The sequence below is a fragment of the Bubalus kerabau genome, chromosome 10 (assembly GCF_029407905.1).
Source record: "Bubalus kerabau isolate K-KA32 ecotype Philippines breed swamp buffalo chromosome 10, PCC_UOA_SB_1v2, whole genome shotgun sequence".
In the NCBI taxonomy this organism is placed as follows: domain Eukaryota; kingdom Metazoa; phylum Chordata; class Mammalia; order Artiodactyla; family Bovidae; genus Bubalus; species Bubalus kerabau.
In genome coordinates, this window is record NC_073633.1 from 34,214,989 (window position 1) to 34,232,838 (window position 17,850).

At 41.7% G+C, this 17,850-nt stretch overlaps 1 protein-coding gene across 1 annotated transcript; it reads left to right on the forward strand.

The window, feature by feature from the left end:
- Window positions 1-921: 921 nt before the first annotated feature.
- On the forward strand, window positions 922-17,557 carry LOC129620560 (transmembrane and coiled-coil domain-containing protein 5B). Its single transcript, XM_055536376.1, has 12 exons — window positions 922-956; window positions 1,629-1,778; window positions 2,091-2,208; window positions 2,496-2,546; window positions 3,130-3,198; window positions 4,766-4,822; window positions 5,307-5,366; window positions 5,934-5,998; window positions 11,728-11,853; window positions 14,450-14,525; window positions 14,789-14,832; window positions 16,110-17,557. Exons 1-12 carry the CDS (start codon window positions 922-924, stop codon window positions 16,306-16,308), a joined length of 1,050 nt encoding a protein of 349 aa, XP_055392351.1. The 3' UTR covers window positions 16,309-17,557.
- The last annotated feature ends 293 nt before the right edge of the window (window positions 17,558-17,850 follow it).

Sequence of the window (17,850 nt, forward strand, 5' to 3'; positions counted from 1 at the left end):
TGTGACATTCAGTTGGAAGTCCAAGTGGGAGCAGAAGAAATCTCTATTGGGAAGAGAAGGGTGAGCTCAAGGGCATCATCACAAGCTGGGCTTCCTAGTGTGTAAAGAGAGTAGAAAGAAAAGGGAAATTCAGGGAGGGCTATGAAAGGAGAAGAAGGTACAGGAAGGAATTAAAAGGGGAATTAAAACCAAAACAAAGAAGCTTCAAAGAAAGAGAGAGGGAAGAGAAGATGGAATGTGAAAGGAGATTTGGTGTTCTCCTTTTGTTAGATTGGGTTCAGTTGTGAACTTTAATTTTGATGCAGTGGAGCAGATACCATCCCTGAGAACCTGACATTTTCATATGACCCCTTTCAGTCATTATATCCTATTGCCCACGCTGCTTTATCTGTTCCCATTTCAGCATCAACCCAGCCATAATATCTAGAGTTTGTAAAAAAGTAGGATGGCTATAGACCAACAGAAATCAGCCAACCAATTCTTTTATATCCTCCAATTTTTCTATTATTCTTTTTTCCTAAGTCTCCCTGAAGGTCAGGGTTAGAAATAAACTCTCAGCGTGTTTGCCAATAGACACAAACTTGAGTTCTCCTAGCACTTTACCTGCCAATGTGCAGGCAAGAAAGGGGCAAGGTAGCCAAAGGGTAAAAACACTTTTGTGAAAACAAAAAGATTTCTGTACTCCAGTGGGATTCGTTTATGAGATTCATTTAAGAGATATGATCTGGCTTACTGAAATCTAGCAAAATATTGCAACTGATTCTGAAATACGAAAGGGTCTAGGAGGCATAAGTTTCGTCTTGGTTCTGTCTTGCCTGGTCAAACCTTTTCTCTGCTCCTTCCTGGGCTAATGACTATGTTGAACAGTAGAAGGTTTGTTTCCATAACACATGTTAATGTTAACAACATAGGAGACCTACAATGGAAGAAGCTGGACAGGACCCGTTGGATGATGTGTAAGTAACAAGAAGGAGGAAATGATATGGGACGCATCTACTGCATTTCAGTAAGGAAGAAAACCTTGACGGTACAGGACAGTGTCCTCAAGCCCGGGAGCCTTCCTAGGGAGGAAAGACGTTGGTTTCAGTTCTTTGGACTTCATTAGACTAGAAGTGGGGTTTGTAGAGACAGCCAATGTCTCCAAAAGCAAATCAGTCTTATTTGGGGAAAAGACCCTTGTCCCTGCCCCCTACTCAGTCCATGTTCCTACATGACTAGTGCAGAAGGTTTCCAATATAATAAACTCCTTAGTAGACTGTAACAAAGGAAAACTGAAAACGTGCCTCTTCCTTGAATTCTTTATACGTGTGGTGTGGAGTCCACATACTCTGTATAAATTTTTTGAAAACAAGTAAGTTAGAATATAATTATTCAAATGAAAAAAATACTTCTTTTGCTTCATAAAAGATTTGTGTTGTAATGGGTTCCATTTATAATATTTTAAATTAAAATGTGATTTGACTCCAAGAATTTGTTTTACGCAAAACATCATAGAAATCAATTTATTGTGGACAATGATAATGCAAGGCTGGTGAGGCATAGTGACCACATAAGACAGGGCAAAAAATGAGATGACAGCTCATTTGTTTTCCTGTCCTGAGTTTGGTAATGAGATGATTTCCCTGCAGGCAGGAGGTGATGGAAATACCAAAACTAGAAGCCACAAAGCAGAACCTGGACTCCCTGAACTCAGACCTTGAAAAGGACCTGCAGAGAATGGATGAGGCAAATCAGGTTCTTCTCAAAAAAATTCGAGAGAAAGAAGAAACTATTCAAAGGTCAGGCTTTGTAGGTGGATGGGAAAGGTCTCCTCATCTGAAAGCCCCTTGGGATCAAGAGGTGGGTGGGAGGAAAGTTTACTTCTTTGTCCATGAATTGAGGCAAGTTGTTTAAATTCAGAACCTTAAGCAGTGGTGTCCTCAAAAGGTTTTATGTACAGATTTTTCACTACGTTTCCACATTAAGTCATTATTTTATTGCCACCGCATTGGGTGATCACTTTGGCTCCCTGAGACCTTGGCGTAGCTTCTCAAGCTGGGGCCCTGGCAGCTTCCTTTGGACTGAGCCACCCCTGGGTGACTATGTTTCAGTCTGGAAAGAGATATCACGCTGTCGGTCAGACAAGCCAGAGAGAGGGAGGAGCTGGACCACCGCATAGCTGAGAAGGAGGAAGCCCTGCGGGACCTGGAATTAGAGACGGCCAAGCTGGTAAGGAGGTGTCTAGAAAAGGACAGTGTGATGCATTTTGCTGCAGTCCACCACTCTCTCTTTCCCAGGGGACCATCATTGCTGGTCACTGCTGTGCCTGTGGAAATCACAGCTGTCTAACAAAGTGTTTTGGGCATGATGTGCTCGGCATGGGAGTGAGACCCGGGCTCTGTTCCCAGATCCCCTGTGTGGGGCCCTCGTCCCTGGATGGGATTTCAGTGGCCCAGTGAGGAAGTGGGTTTGAGAGCAGCGTGAGGTTTGTATCCTTCACCTCTTTCTTTCCCCAGGAAAAAAATAAGGAAATTCTAAGCAGGAGTGTGGTGGAGATGCAGAAGGAGGTAAGGTGGGACCAGCTTTCTTTTTTGGGGGGGGAGGGGTGGTCCCAAGATAATAAGCCCACTCTTGAAAGGAGGCTCATTTCTTAGGAATCCCAATAGGTTTCATCATCTTCCTGAACTCCCCAGTCAGAAAGACAGGAGGAAGAGGAACTGGCAAAATGTGTGTGCTCCCTCCCAATCTGCCTTCCAAATCTCTTAGAACAAACTGGCTAATTGATACCATCCTTTGTCCTCTGGGAATTACAGCTCTGGGATGGGAAGGTTAAAGGAATGTGAGAGGAGAGAATTGCCCCTCCCTCCCACAGCTGCTCTGCACCAGTTTCTCTTCCCTCTCTCCCCACCTGCCTTGCCTCCTTTGTGCTGTACTTTTCATGGGCTCTGGGAACAAAAGGGTCTGTTCAGCTGGCATGGAGTCAGGCAGATTCCAGAGGAAGGAAGAGACACTTTTCTATTAAGCGTCCATCTGGGATCTGAATCAATTAACCACTGTTCTGCTACTTTGAGACCTTCAAGTCTGACTCTATGCCACGTTTTCATGTCCGGATGCCTTACTCAGTTTACAATTTGGGGGATGGTATTTCAGATTTCAAGGAAATTTAAGAATGTTGGCCTGGATAAAGAAGCCCTAAAGCAGATGTTGGCAGAATTGAAGGTGAGTAGAAAAGCAAATCTACTGATTTTCTGGGAGATGTGGTGTCATTCTAACTTTGGGGAGGAACAGCTTCCAAGAACCCACCAGGCTAAGTCTGTCTGTGTGCTCACAGAGGTGAGCCAGTGTCCTTCGTTCCCTCTGCTTTATCCCCTGACCTGGGCGGCATTCGTAAATTATTTTGCAGCATTCGTAACTTTAGTTTTAGTCACACTGGTGGCAGAGATGACTACAATGCCCCAAAGTGAAGGGAATTGCTCCAGAGACCTCTTCATCCATCAGTCAATAGGACATACATTCTGAATGCCCATCGGGACCTGCCCTCTAAAAATTTATTATCTAAATGACACACAAATGCAGGTAGTCAAGGAAGAAGAAAATACTAACTTCCACAATTGCAGAAGGATAGGTCAACAATTGTATTTGATTTTCTAACCCATTGTTTGTAACTTAAGGGAGTTTTTTTTTTTTGATTGAATGTTTTACTAGGTGGCAAACCCAATGAGGGCATGAAGTTTTGTCTGTGTGGTTCACACCTATTTCCCCCGTGCCTAGAATAATGTCTGGCACACGGTAGTAGCTCGCTAAATATTTGTTGAATGAACTGGATGCCCAGTAGAGGGCAGAAATCCCATTGAAATGCTCTCTGTAGCTTTGTGTGGCAAATATGACCATTTGGCTGAGCCCAGCATGCCAGAGCACTCCTGTTCTGTTTTTCTCTGAAAAAGAGGCCGAAGGTTTCTCTTTTGCTCCATGATTCAGACTGCATGTGAGTGCACCCAGTGGAGTATAAGATGGAGGAACAGGTTGGCACTTTAGTCAGTAGGACTGGAGGAAGAAGGGTGATTAGGTCCAAAGACTGGGCAGTCAGAAAACCAGGGCTTAAACGTTGACTCTGCCACTGTGTGATTTTAAATAAGTCATGTACTTAACCTCTCCTTGCTTTTGTCTCCTCCTCACCTGTAAATCGGAGAAGGCGATGGCACCCCACTCCAGTACTCTTGCCTGGAAAATCCCATGGACGGAGGAGCCTGGTAGGCTGCAGTCCACGGGGTTGCTAAGAGTCGGGCACAACTGAGCAACTTCACTTTCACTTTTCATTTTCATGCATTGGAGAAGGAAATGACAACCCACTCCAGTATTCTTGCCTGGAGAATCCCAGGGACAGAAGAGCCTAGGGGTCGCACAGAGTCGGACACGACTGAAGCGACTTAGCAGCAGCAGCAGCACCTGTAAATGGGCCAATAATATTGCCCACTCCATATTGTTATGGTCTGTCCTCACTATATGATAGCCATTATCATCATGCCCTGGGCTTCTCTGGTGGTTCAGTAGTAAAGAGTCCACCTGCAATGCAGGACACGGCTTGCAATGCAGGAGACATGGGTGCGATCCCTCGATCAGGAAGATCCCCTGGAGAAGGACTCAACTTAGAGACTAAACCACCACCACCACCTCCACCACCACCATTGTCATGCTCATTGCCTGTCTGGGGGAAGATGAATATTACCCATTTGCTTTCTCAAAAGAATGCTCTCAACCTTCTGCTGTCACATGCTGTCTTTAACAGGTAAAACTACAGAAGTCAACAGAATCCTGTGCCAGTCAAGAGAAGGAACTGGTCAAGGTAGAGGTGGAGTCTCCACTGAGGGTCTGTTCAGGATACAAATGAGAGAGAACCCCAAAGGTTTTAGAAAGAACAGTTGGAGGCACGGGAGGGGGAGGAGCAAGAATATCTGGCAAGTGAATTTCTGACTCACCTGCAGATAAAGGAAAAGAAAACTTATGTTAAAAGTACTGGTCTTGTCATTCCTTAAATACCCCTCTACCTCAAATACTCAAACACTGTTGTTGAAACCCATATCTAAGTGCCCTGAAACATCTCCTGATGTCTCATGTAAAAGGCATATGAGAACCTGGGAAAACAACTTTCTTTGCTCAAAATTAGACCCTGCCCATGAATGATGAGATCAAAGGTTTTATGATGTGGTTGCTTTCCCTGTTAAGAGGTTGCTAGGTAACCAGCCAAATAGCCAATGCACCAGTTGGGAGCAGCCCAGGCTTCATTGTGATTTAATCCATGAAATTTGTTAATTCTCTTTTCTTTCTAGATAGAGAGTGACTATCAATCTGTGTATCAGCTCTGTGAGGATCAGGCCCACTACATAAAGGTACACTGCCTCTGGGGACAAGTCATAGTAGAGGCAGAATTGCTCCAATGTCATGGATCCCTTGGTTTCTCATTTAGGCTAAAATCCACCACTAGGGGAAATACCGTTTATACAACAGCAGCAACAAGAACCAGATGTATGTTAAGGATTTATTTATACTGGCCCATATAGTATTTTTAAGCAATCTACATACAGTATTTTTCTCAATTAGTTTGTCCAGTAACCCTTTGAGGATCATGTTGTTATGATCAAGAGGACACAGGTTCAAATAAGTTTGGTAATGCGCTCTGAAAACATAGCTAGTAAGTGTGAGAGCTGGGATTTTCCTACAAGCAGGATCTGAAGAGAGAATTCTTTTCCTTTTTTTTCCATGTTCATCCATCCAGTCACTAATGTCCTAATTTTTATTAGAACCTCTTCATACTTGTATGTGTACATTCTTGCATGCACCATTTGGAAAATTGGGAGTTAGTCTTAAGAGAATCTTTTATCAATGTCATTGATACAGAAATTCAGAATACAGAAATTCTTGATTATGATCAATTTTTTTTTTATTTCCATGGGAAGAAATACCAAGAAATTCTGAGACAGATGGAAAAGGAAAAGGAGATGCTTCTTCTTGAAAAAGAAGTGTAAGTTTGGGAAAATGACCTCATTGGTGGGATGAAGCTATAGTCCCCAGTGGTCCTTGAAGGGCAGAGTACTTCTCAGACCAGTTTGTGTCACTATAAATAGCCCCCAACAAGTTATCCCTGTCAACTTCTGCTCCATGTTCTGTACTGAAAAATCATCAGCATTCAGGCTTCTCTCTTGCCTTTCTCAGCAGTTGGTGTTTAAAAGGTCTCTCTTTTTTTTTTTTACGTTCTTTTCATGCGTCCTCAGTTGAATGTTGTTCTTGAAAAAACTGATTGTGCTGACCCCTTTCCCAGGACATGGTGAACCCCTACTGGGGGCCCCGGTGATAGCCATTTACATACATTCTGTATTTGTAGACTTGCATGGTTTAGGACTTGACACACTTTCCATTGTTTGCTTATACTCTTTAACTGTGTTATGTATTATATTGTATTATGCAATATACATAGAGTGCACAAATCTCAAGTGGTGTGTTAACATGACTCAGATCAAGTTATAGAACATTCTGAGTACACCAAAAGGCTCCCTGTGCTCTCTTCTCAGTCATCATTTCTTGCAAAGGTAACCGTGATTCTAACTTCCATCATTTCTTCTTGGTTTTGTCTGATCTTGAACTTCATGTGAACTCAGTATGTTCTCTCTTGTCTCTGGCTTTCACTGATATTTATCCACATTGCTGCATGGCTCTGTGGTTCATCCTTTTCCTAGCTGTGTATATAGTATTCTATTGTAGGAATATGGCACAATTTATCTATTTTACCATTGATGAACATTTTGGTCATTTCCAGTTTGGGGTTATTCAACTAAAGTTGTTATAAACATTTTTGTGCATGTATTTTGGTTGACATATATATTTCATTTCTGTAAGTTATATACCAAGGAGTAGAATTCCCAAGTCATTGAGTATACATATCTGTGGCTTTACTAAACAAAGTCAAATGATTTTCCAAAGCAGATTACCAGAATCTCCTCCAATGAGAATCTGTACTAGTTCCAGTTATTCTGTTCCTCATTTCCACTTCATATTTACAGTCTTTTTAATTTTAACCACTCTGGCAGGAGTATAGTGATATCTAATTTTTATTTTAATAATGCATTTCACTATTGATTATTAATATATATATATATATACCTTAAAATGCTTACTTGAAATTTGGTTATCTCCTTTTATAATAAGTCTTTTGCCTTTATTTGGGAGATTATCCATCTTTTTCTTATTGGTTTATAGGATTTCCTTATATTTTTTAATGAGGTCCATCATCAGATATGGATGCACACACACACACACGTTACAGTCATTTCTATGGCTTTTCTGTTTTACTCTTTTAATGGAATCTTTTGATAAAAAAAAATTTCTTAATTTTAAGGAAATCCAATCCATGAAAGTTTTTTCTTTTCTTTTTTGCTCAGTACTTTTTCTTGGTAATAAAACAATTCTTTAATGCTTTCCCAAAGAATTTTCTGTTTGTTTTGCCTCTTACATTCAAATGAATGTAAACATTCATGTAAAATTTGTTTTTTGTGTGTGTGGTGTGAGGTAGAGATCAAGATGTGTTTTTTCCATGTGTGGGTAGCCAGTTGGCCCAGCATCATTTATTTAAAAGAGCATGCATTTTCAGTGGTACCTTGTTTTATAAGTAAGGTGACATATTAATATATGTGTGAGTCTGTTTCTGGATATTTTATTCTGTGCCATTAGTTTGTGCCTCTATCCTGCGCCAGTACTACACAAGGATAGAGGTGTAGACTACAAGCATAGACTACCGGAATTCTGAAAGACATGGGAATACCAGACCACCTTACCTGCCTCCTGACAAATCTGTATGCAGGTCAAGAAGCAACAGTTAGAACTGGACATGGAACAATATACTGGTTCCAAATTGGAAGAGGAGTACGTCAAAGTTGTATACTGTCACCCTGTTTATTTAGCTTATATGCAGAGTACATCATGCAAGATGCCAGGCTGGATGAAGCACAAGCTGGAATCAAGATTGCTGGGAGAAATATCAATAATCTCAGATATGCAGATGACACCACCCTTATGGCAGAAAGCAAAGAATAACTAAAAAGCCTCTTGATGAAAATGAAAGACGAGAGTGAAAAATCTGGTTTAAAACTCAACATTCAGAAAACAAAGGTTATGGCATCCAGTTCCATCACTTCATGGCAAATAGACAGGGAGACAATGGAAACAGTCACAGACTTTCTTTTCTTGGGCTCCAAAATCACTGCAGATGGTGACTACAGCCATGAAATTCAAAGACGCTTGCTCCTTGGAAGAAAAGTTATGAACAACCTAGACAGCATATTAAAAAGCGGAGACATTACTTTGCCAACAAAGGTCTGTATAATAAAAGCTGTGGTTTTTCAGTAGTCATGTATGGGTGTGAGAGTTGTATCATAAAAAATTGGGCCAAAAATTGATGCTTTTGAACTGTGGTGTTGGAGAAGACACTTGAGAGTCCCTTGGACTGCAAAGAGGTCAAACCAGTCAATCCTAAAGGAAATCAGTCCTGAATATTCATTGGAAGGACTGATGCTGAAGCTGAGACTCCAATACTTTGGCCACCTGATGCGAAGAACTGGTTCAATGGAAAAGACCCTGATGCTGGGAAAGATTGAAGGCAGGAGGAGAAGGGGACGACAGAGGATGAGATGGTTGGATAGCATCAAGGACTCGATGGATGAGAGTCTGAGCAAGCTCCGGGAGTTGGTGAAGGACAGGGAAGCCTGGTGTGCTGCAGTCCATGAGGTCGCAAAGAGTCGGACATGACTGAGCAACCAAACTGACTGACTGACAGGGATTACAATTACAATTTAGTTTTCTAATTAGTTTTGATTTAGAATATCTTAAGTTCTGCAACTTTTTGCTTTTCTTCAAGACTATTCAAGACTATCTTAGCTATTTTTGACTCTTCGAATTTCCATATAAATTTAAAAATTGGCTTCTAAATTTCTACCAAAAAAATTGCTGAGATTTTGATTGTAATTATATGGAATCTATTTTGGAGAAGGAAATGGCAACCCACTCCAGTATTGTTGCCTGGAAAATCCCATAGACAGAGGAACCTGTAGGCTACAGTCCATAGGGTTGCAAAGAGTCGGACACGACTGAGCGACTTCACTTTACTTCACTTCACTTCATAGATAAATTTGGAGATTAACAATACCTAAACAACATTGAGTTCTCCAAGTCATGAACATTTTTATCCCTACATGTATTTAAATCTTTTTTAATTTTTCTTAAACATGTTTTGTAGTTTTCTATAGTGTTTTGTGCATCTTTCATCAGATTTATTCTTAGGTTTGATATTTGATATATTTGATGCTATTGTAAATAAGAAAATTGTTAATTTGATTTTCTAATTCATTACTAATGGTATATAAAAATAAAATTCATTTATAGATTGAACAATGTGGGGGTTAGGGGCACAAGTCCTCTGCACAGTTGAAAATTCATGTACCGCTATCCCTCAAAAGCAAAGGAATTAATAAATGACTCACCCAAGGACAGATTGCTGGGAGAAATATCAACAACCTCAGATATGCAGATACCACTCTAATGGCAGAAAGTGAAGAGGAACTAAAGAGCCTCCTGATGAGGGTGAAAGAAGAGAGTAAAAAAGCTGGCTTAAAACTCAGCATTCAAAAAACGAAGCTCATGGCATCCAGTCCCATCACCACACAGTGGTGGACAAATAGGTGGGAGAAAAGTATAAACAGATTCTGTTTTATTGGGCTCCAAAATCACTGCAGATGGTGACTTCAGCCATGAAATTAAGATAATTGCTCCTTAGAAGAAAAGCTATGACAAACCTAGATAGCAAATTTAAAAAGAGACATCACTTTGCCAACAAAAGTTTGTACAGTCAAAGCTATGATTTTTCCAGTAGTCATGTATGTATGTGAGAGTTGGACCATAAAGAAGTCTGAGCACCGAAGAATTGATGCTTTGGATCTGTGTAGTGCTGGAGAGGACACTTGAGACTTCATTGGACTACAAGAAGATAAAACCAGACAATCCTAAAGAAAATCAACCCTTAATATTCACTGAAAGAACTGATGCTGAAGCTGAAGCTCTATTACTTTGGGTGCCTGATGTGAACAGCCAACTCACTGGAAGAGACTCTGATGCTGGGAAAGCTTGTGGGCAGGATGAGAAGAAGGAGGCAGAGGATGAACTGGTTGGATGGCATCATTGATTCAATGGACATGAATTTGAGCAAACTTCAGGAGATATTCAGAGAAGGCAATGGCACCCCACTCTAGTACTTTTGCCTGGAAAATCCCATGGATGGAGGAGCTTGGTAGGCTGCAGTCCATGGGGTCGCTAAGAGTCGGGCACAACTGAGCGACTTCACTTTCACTTTTCACTTTCATGCATTGGAGAAGGAAATGGCAACCCACTCCAGTGTTCTTGCCTGGAGAATCCCAGGGACGAGGGAGCCTGGTGAGCTGCCGTCTATGGGGTCGCACAGAGTTGGACACGACTGAAGCGACTTAGCAGCAGCAGCAGCAGCAGGAGATATTGAAGGAAAGGGAAAACTGGCACACAGCAGTTCATGGGGTTGCAAAGTCAGACATGACTGAGAGACTGAACAGCAGCAACAAAGGGCAGGAAGCTGGAACAGTTCAGATAGATTCAGGACTGAAATGCTTCCTTGGGTTTTCCCTCTCATGATCTTAAACTCCAGTCTCTGTCTCCATGTTTGTTGTTCAGTTGTTAAGTCATGCCCGACTCTTTGTGACCCCATGGACTACAGCATGCCAGGCTCCTCTGTCCTCCGCTATCCCCCAGAGTTTGCTCAAATTCACGTCCACTGAGTCAGTGATGCTCTCTTATCATCTCATCCTCTATCACCCCTTCTCCTTTTGCCTTTAATCTTTCCCAGCATCAGGGTCTGAGTGTAACAGGTCTCAAACTCCAAATTCTACTTCCCAGAACAGCATGACTACTATAATCTTTTCTCAGCTCTTGAGGCATCTTCTGCTTTCTGGGCTTTCTTGGAATCCTGAGCTACTCATATAGAGCTTAAGAGCCAGATATCACTTTAAGGGAAGTTCATGCAGATATTTGAACTCATTTCTCTATGGTTCCTTCTTTCCTTGGATTTTCCCCCCTAGGGAATTAAACTCCAATCTCTGTCTCCTCAGCCAATTGATGCTGCCACTTGCTGCTTGGACTCTATTCACTGTACCACAAATTGACAAGTGCCCTTGGGGAAAGGCCTGGGATGAATGAGGGGATTATCTCAATATGCTTTACTTTGCTCATGATATGTATCCCCTCATCTTCTGACTGCATTCTTTAATTCATTCAAATGGCTGTTTTATGTACTTTGTCTAGTTTTTATAGTTGATTGTAGAGATGGACTAGCCTGATGCAAACTATTCCATCAAGGCCAGATCCTGAAATCTGGGCTGCTTCTCTCCTTTCTTCTATATTTGATGATTACAAAAAGATTCCCATGAAAAGTCTAAAAGTTTTTACTGGAACTGACCCTCTGGCAGGACACAGTTCTAAACTCTGAGCAACAGAATAAAACAAATGAATGAACAATCAGAAGGCCCTGGAAAGTGAATAAAGCCAAGCAAATTCTGGAGGGGGGGCTGACAACTGGAATAAGGGAAAGGAAAGAGGCGATTTTCTCATCTGATCACTTTTAGTCTGAAGGTCATCACCAGATGGTCAATACCAAAATCAGATTGATTATATTCTTTGCAGCCAAGGATGGACTATACAGTCAGCAAAAACAAGACTGGGAGCTGACTGTGGCTCAGATCATGAACTCCTTATTGCCAAATTCAGACTTAAATTGAAGAAAGTAGGGAAAACCATTAGACCATTCAGGTATGACCTAAATCAAATCCCTTACAATTATACAGAGGAAGTGACAAATAGATTCAAGGAATTAGATCTGATAGACAGATTGCCTGAAGAACAATGCATGGAGGTCTGTGACATTGTACAGGAGGCAGGGATCAAGACCATCCCCAAGGAAAAGAAATGAAAAAAGACAAAATGGTTGTCTGAGGAGGCCTTACAATTAGCTGAGAAAAGAAGAGAAGTTAAAGGCAAAGGAGAAAAGGAAAGATATACCCATCAATGCAGAGTTCCAAAGAATAGCAAGGAGAGATAAGAAAGCCTTCCTCAGTGATCAGTGCAAAGAAACAAAGGAAAACAATAGAATAGGAAAGACTAGAGATCTCTTCAATGAAATTAGAGATACCAAGGGAACATTTCATGCAAAGATGAGCTCAATAAAAGACAGAAATGGTATGGACCTAAAAGAAGCAGAAGACATTAAGAAGAGATGGCAAGAATACACAGAACTATACAAAAAAGATCTTCATGACCCAGATAATCATGATCGTGTGATCACTCACCTAGAGCCAGACATCCTGGAATGTGAAGTCCTGGGCCTTAGGAAGCATCACTATGAACAAAGCTAGTGGAGGTGATAGAATTCCAGTTGAGCTACTTCAATCCTGAAAGATGATTCTGTGAAAGTGCTGCACTCAATATGCTGGCAAATTTGGAAAACTCAGCAGTGGCCACAAGACTGGAAAAGGTCAGTTTTCATTCCAATCTCAAAGAAAGGCAATGCCAAAGAATAATCAAACTACTGCACAATTACACTCATCTCACAGGCTAGTAAAGTAATACTCAAAATTCCCCAAGCCAGGCTTCAACAGTATGTGAACCGTGAACTTTCAGATGTTCAAGCTGAATTTAGAAAGGCAGAGGAACCAGAGATCATATTGCCAACATCCACTGGATCATCAAAAAAGCAAGAGAATTCCAGAAAAACATCCACTTTTGCTTGATTGACTATGCCAAAGCCTTTGACTTTGTGGATCACAACAAACTGTGGAAAATTCTTAAAGAAATGGGAATACCAGACCACCTTGGACCTGCCTTCTGATAAATCTGTATACAGATCAAGAAGCAATAGTTAGAACTGGACATGGAACAACAGACTGGTTCCAAATCGGGAAAGGAGTATGTCAAGGCTGTATACTGTCACCCTACTTATTTAACTTATATGCAGAGCACATCACGCAAAATGCCAGGCTGGATGAAGCACAAGCTGGAATCAAGGTTGCTGGGAGAAATATCAATAACTAACCTCAGATATGCAGATGACAGCACCCTTATGGCAGAAAGTGAAGAGGAACTAAAGAGCCTCTTGATGAAAGTGAAAGAGGAGAGTGAAAAAGTTGGCTTAAAACAACATTCAGAAAACTAAGATCATGGCATCTGATCCCATCACTTCATGGCAAATAGATGGGGAAACAATGGAAACAGTGAAAGACTATTTTGGGGGGCTCTAAAATCACTGCAGATGGTGACTGCAGCCATGAAATTAAAAGATGGTTGCTCCTTGGAAGAAAAGTTATGACCAACCTAGACAGCATATTAAAAAGCAGAGACATTACTTTACCAACAAAGGTCCATCTAGTCAAAGCTATGGTTTTTCCAATAGTCATGTATGGATGTGAGAGCTGGACTATAAAGAAAGGTGAGTGCTGAAGAATTTATGCTTTTGAACTGTTGTGTTGGAGAAGATTCTTGAAAGTTCCTTGGACTGCAAGGAGATCTAATCAGTCAATCCTAAAGGAAATCAGTCCTGAATATTAATTGGAAGGACTGATGCTGAAGGTGAGACTCCAATACTTTGGCCACCTGATGCGAAGAACTGACCCATTTGAAGAGACCCTGATGCTGGGAAAGATTCAAGGCAGGAGAAGGATATTACAGAGGATGTGATGGTTGGATGGCATCACTGACCTGATGGGCATGAGTTTGAGTAGGCTCCAAGAGTTGGTGATGGACAGGGAAGTCTGGTGTGCTGCAGTCCATGGGGTCTCAAAGAGTCGTACACAGCTGAGTGGATGCACTGAACTGAACTGAGTCTGAGGGTAAGCTAAACTTGATGTGAAGTCAATTTAAAAGTCTTGAGGGAACTGTACAGTCTTTCTGAGATAGAAAATAGAAGACAGAGCTCAGTGTAGTCAAATTGCTGGATTAAAAAGCAGAGAGCTAGAGTTGGAGAGTCTCAAGTTTTATCTAAACTCTGACCAAATCACAAGCTGACCTCCAAAACCATGCACTCCCAAGGCATTCTGTGGCCAGCCGAGGATATCAGACCTGAACTGAAGTTTGAACTGCCAGTAGGAGACAGAATTCATATTTTTGCCATGTGAATCCAGTATCAGGGTTGTGTCATGGTTACTCTTCATTGGTTGTCTTTTCTCATGAGACTGGTTCACATTTTCCTGTTTCTTTGCATATTGACCAATTACACATTTTGAATATTGAGCCTTGTGAATGTTATCAAGAATCTAGGAAATAAATCACATAGATTGCATGACTTAGAAAAGCATCTTTCATCGGTCCCACAGATTATGTTACTTAATTCTTGGATCTGATCTTTGTCACCCAGATGCAAAGCCCAGAACAACTCCACCCAAATAGTGAAACCAGGATCAACTCTGGTGGAGACCATCCAAAGCAATATGGTAAGTTTTCCTTGTCCCAAATTGGAGTTTTCCTCTGTCTTTTCCTACCCTGGCTTCCCCCTTCCTGCCCCCTGGTCCCATCACTTCTTTTCAATAACCTTAGAGGTAGGAAATTAACAAGGCTCAGTACCTTGCTTCACACCACAGCAGCTAGGAAGTGGCAGAGCCAGTGACTCCTGGGTCAAGCTCTTAGCCACCCTACTACACTGCCTTTTTATGAGCACATGGACAGGCACACGTGTGGCTTTTATTGCTTTCCACAGGAGAAGACCATCATTAAGAAACAGAAGAGAATCTTTTGGTACAGGTAAGTGGTAGAATCTTCTGTTTTCCTAGTCTAGGTCACGTTCACTCTGTAGCAGTAAGTGACTTGATAAGAGCATGTAGAATAAGGATAAACACATCCACTAACCAGAAAATATCAGGCAGCCCCAGATTTCTGCCATCTCTCCCTTTCTTCTTTTCTGAAAACCAGAGTTATATAGGACTTGGTGGCTGGAGAAAATGGCTGTTTTGGAGACATTTAAGGTGAAGCTTGCATTTTAATTTCAATTTCCACTCTTAAGATTCATAGTAGGGCTCCTTTCTATTTTTCAGATCCTGAACCTGATAATCTGCTCTCCTCTTTACTGGAAAGAGAGTTCAAGGTGCATTAATTTTCTTAGTTCTTTTACTGCAGGCTGTAAAATTTTAGAGAAAAAAAAATCACTTGAACTCCGTGCCTTTTCTTTTCTAATTTTTGAAACAAGGAGACTAAGATGCTCCATGTGGCACTTTAATGAAAAGCTCCAATTTGTGACATTTTAGTATAGTTAAAGATGGAAAGCCTTGGGCCAGTTTTTAGGGTGGAATTTTCTTGGGTGCACACAAGAAAACACATGCACACAACCTATTATTGTTTCAGTTTATTTTTCTTCCTTATTTTCTTTTTTTCTTCCTTCCTTTCTTTTTTGGCCACACCATGTGACCTGTAGGATCTTAGTTCCCTGACCAGGGATTGAAACTGCACACTCAACAGTGAAAGCCCACATGGAGTTCTATCCACTGGACTACCAGGGAATTCCCAAGTTGGTTTCTTTTGGCACTTGATATTTAGCAAAAAAAAAAAAAAAAACAACAACAACCCACAACCCAATCATTTTCTGTGGATGTTAATGTCAGAGATGGCCCAGACATATTTCACAGTCTAAAAGTTCTTGCTATAGTAGAGTGGGGAGGACCACTGATGAGAGACTCTCAAGAGTGCAGTTCTGGATCTCTTGTGACAACCCCCACAAAGGCCTGCATATATAGTACCTGGAAGGTCTTATCCTTCTGCATCTCCAGCTCTTCTGTGTGGACATCTATTCTGTTGGAGGGCTTAGAAGTCAGGAGGGCTGTATCCCAGTCCTCACGACCACATCAGTCTTTTTTTAATATCACCTACCCCCTGCCCTCACCCTTTATGTCTGCATGCCCCACTTGCTCATCAGGCTGGCCCAAAGAAAGCGATTCACAGTCATTTATGAAGGTAAGGTTCACCTCCCGCTGCTGCTTCCCAGGCTGTCTCTTTCCCCTACGCTAACGATGAATGTCTCTCTGCAGGCATTTCAGGTACTTAATCTTCGTGGTCATGATCTTCTTTAGGCTGCTGGGTTACGTGCTTTTCTACCTGCAGTACATAAACCCAGACCTCCTTGTGGACGTCCTGCCCATGGTCATGAGCAGAGAAACTTTGACGAGACTGAGGGATGCCTTATTTCCCTTCCTCACTCTAGAGGTGGAAGAAGTTCTACCACATTAGTCTGGAGTGATCTGGGGGCTTCACACTGCACCCAAGTGGAGAGGAGGGCATGGCTCTGGCCCCCAAGTGGGGAATGGGCCAGGAAAGAAGTAGGAGCTCTGACTCAGAGCTGCTGCTTTGACATCTGACCTCTTCATTTCATTCTCTTCCCACGCTTTTTCTCCAGAGTGTCTCTCTTTCAAATAAAACATATGTTTGATCAGAGTTCACTGTGTTAGTCTGAGAATTTGGTCCATGGGTCCTTTAGGGAAGATAACCATACATTATCTTCCCTAAAGTTCTCTTACTTTATATTGTTCTATGTCTTATAGGAGAGGATTGCCTGAAAAGCTGACCTTTTACATGTACACAGATGGTTACTCATTCTCAATTGAGAAGAAAATTACCCTAAAATTCAAGTGCTATAATAAAATCAAATCGTAATTCAAATGCCTTCCCTCCCATAATGCCTCCTCTGATCATTCCGAATGCTGCCGCAACCTTCTCCAGGCTTCCCTTACTGGCCTGCCCATTTCTGCCTTGCAGTATCATTACTGTCTTGAGGGTGGGGCTTCTGATACCTAGATTCTGGCCCCAAGCATAATGTCTTTACAAAGACTCCTTGGAGAGCAGCGTCTACTGGATACTGAAGCTGAGTAGCGGAGGCATCTTCCTTTTGCAGCTCCTTCCTCCTATGCATTTCTGAGGCCCTTGCTTTCTGGTGACTTTCTCCTTCCAAGACCATTCTCTTGCAAAGGTTTTAACTGAATTTCACTTGCACAGCAATGTTGAGGTGGAAGAGACACATTGTATGTTCACTTTGGCTGCAGACATGACCCTATCCCACATTTTCTTTGGGGGGTCTAAGGAGGAGAGGGTGAATGAATGGTCTCAAGACTCCTAAAAAGAAAGAAAAACTGATCAACACTACCCTCTTGTGGTCAAATACAAGCTCTATTGCATTTCAGCGGGCTTCCCTCCAAAAGGCAGGCGTGTGATTAACAAGTTGAAGCCGAAAGATGGGTCTTGGACAATTCTCTGAGCTCTAAGAAGTCCAATTCATATTCGTTCATTCATTCATTCATTCAATAAATATTCATTGAACCTTTTTCTTGGTCCAGGCTCTGGGATTAAAGCAATGAATGAAACAGCAAAAAAACCTCTGCTCTCATTGTGGTGGGTGTGTACATGCTCAGTCACTAAATCATGTTCAACTCTTTGCAAACCCATGGACTGTAGCCCACCAGGCTCCTCTGTCCATGGAATTTCCCAGGCAAGAATACTGGAGTGGATTGCCATTTCCTCCTCCAGGGGATCTTCCTGACTGAGGGATCAAACCTCCATCTCCTGTGTTACAACAGATTCTTTACCACTGAGCCACCTGGGAAGCTGTAGTGATTAGAGTCAGATAATAAATAATTGAAATATAACAATATCAGATGATATTAGGATATGAGGGAGGAGGAAAGAAAGGATGATGAGCAGTAGTTACAACGTTCCCTTGAGAAGGTAGCATTATAACCAAGACCTGAAGGAAATGAAGGCATGTGGGTACCAAGGTGG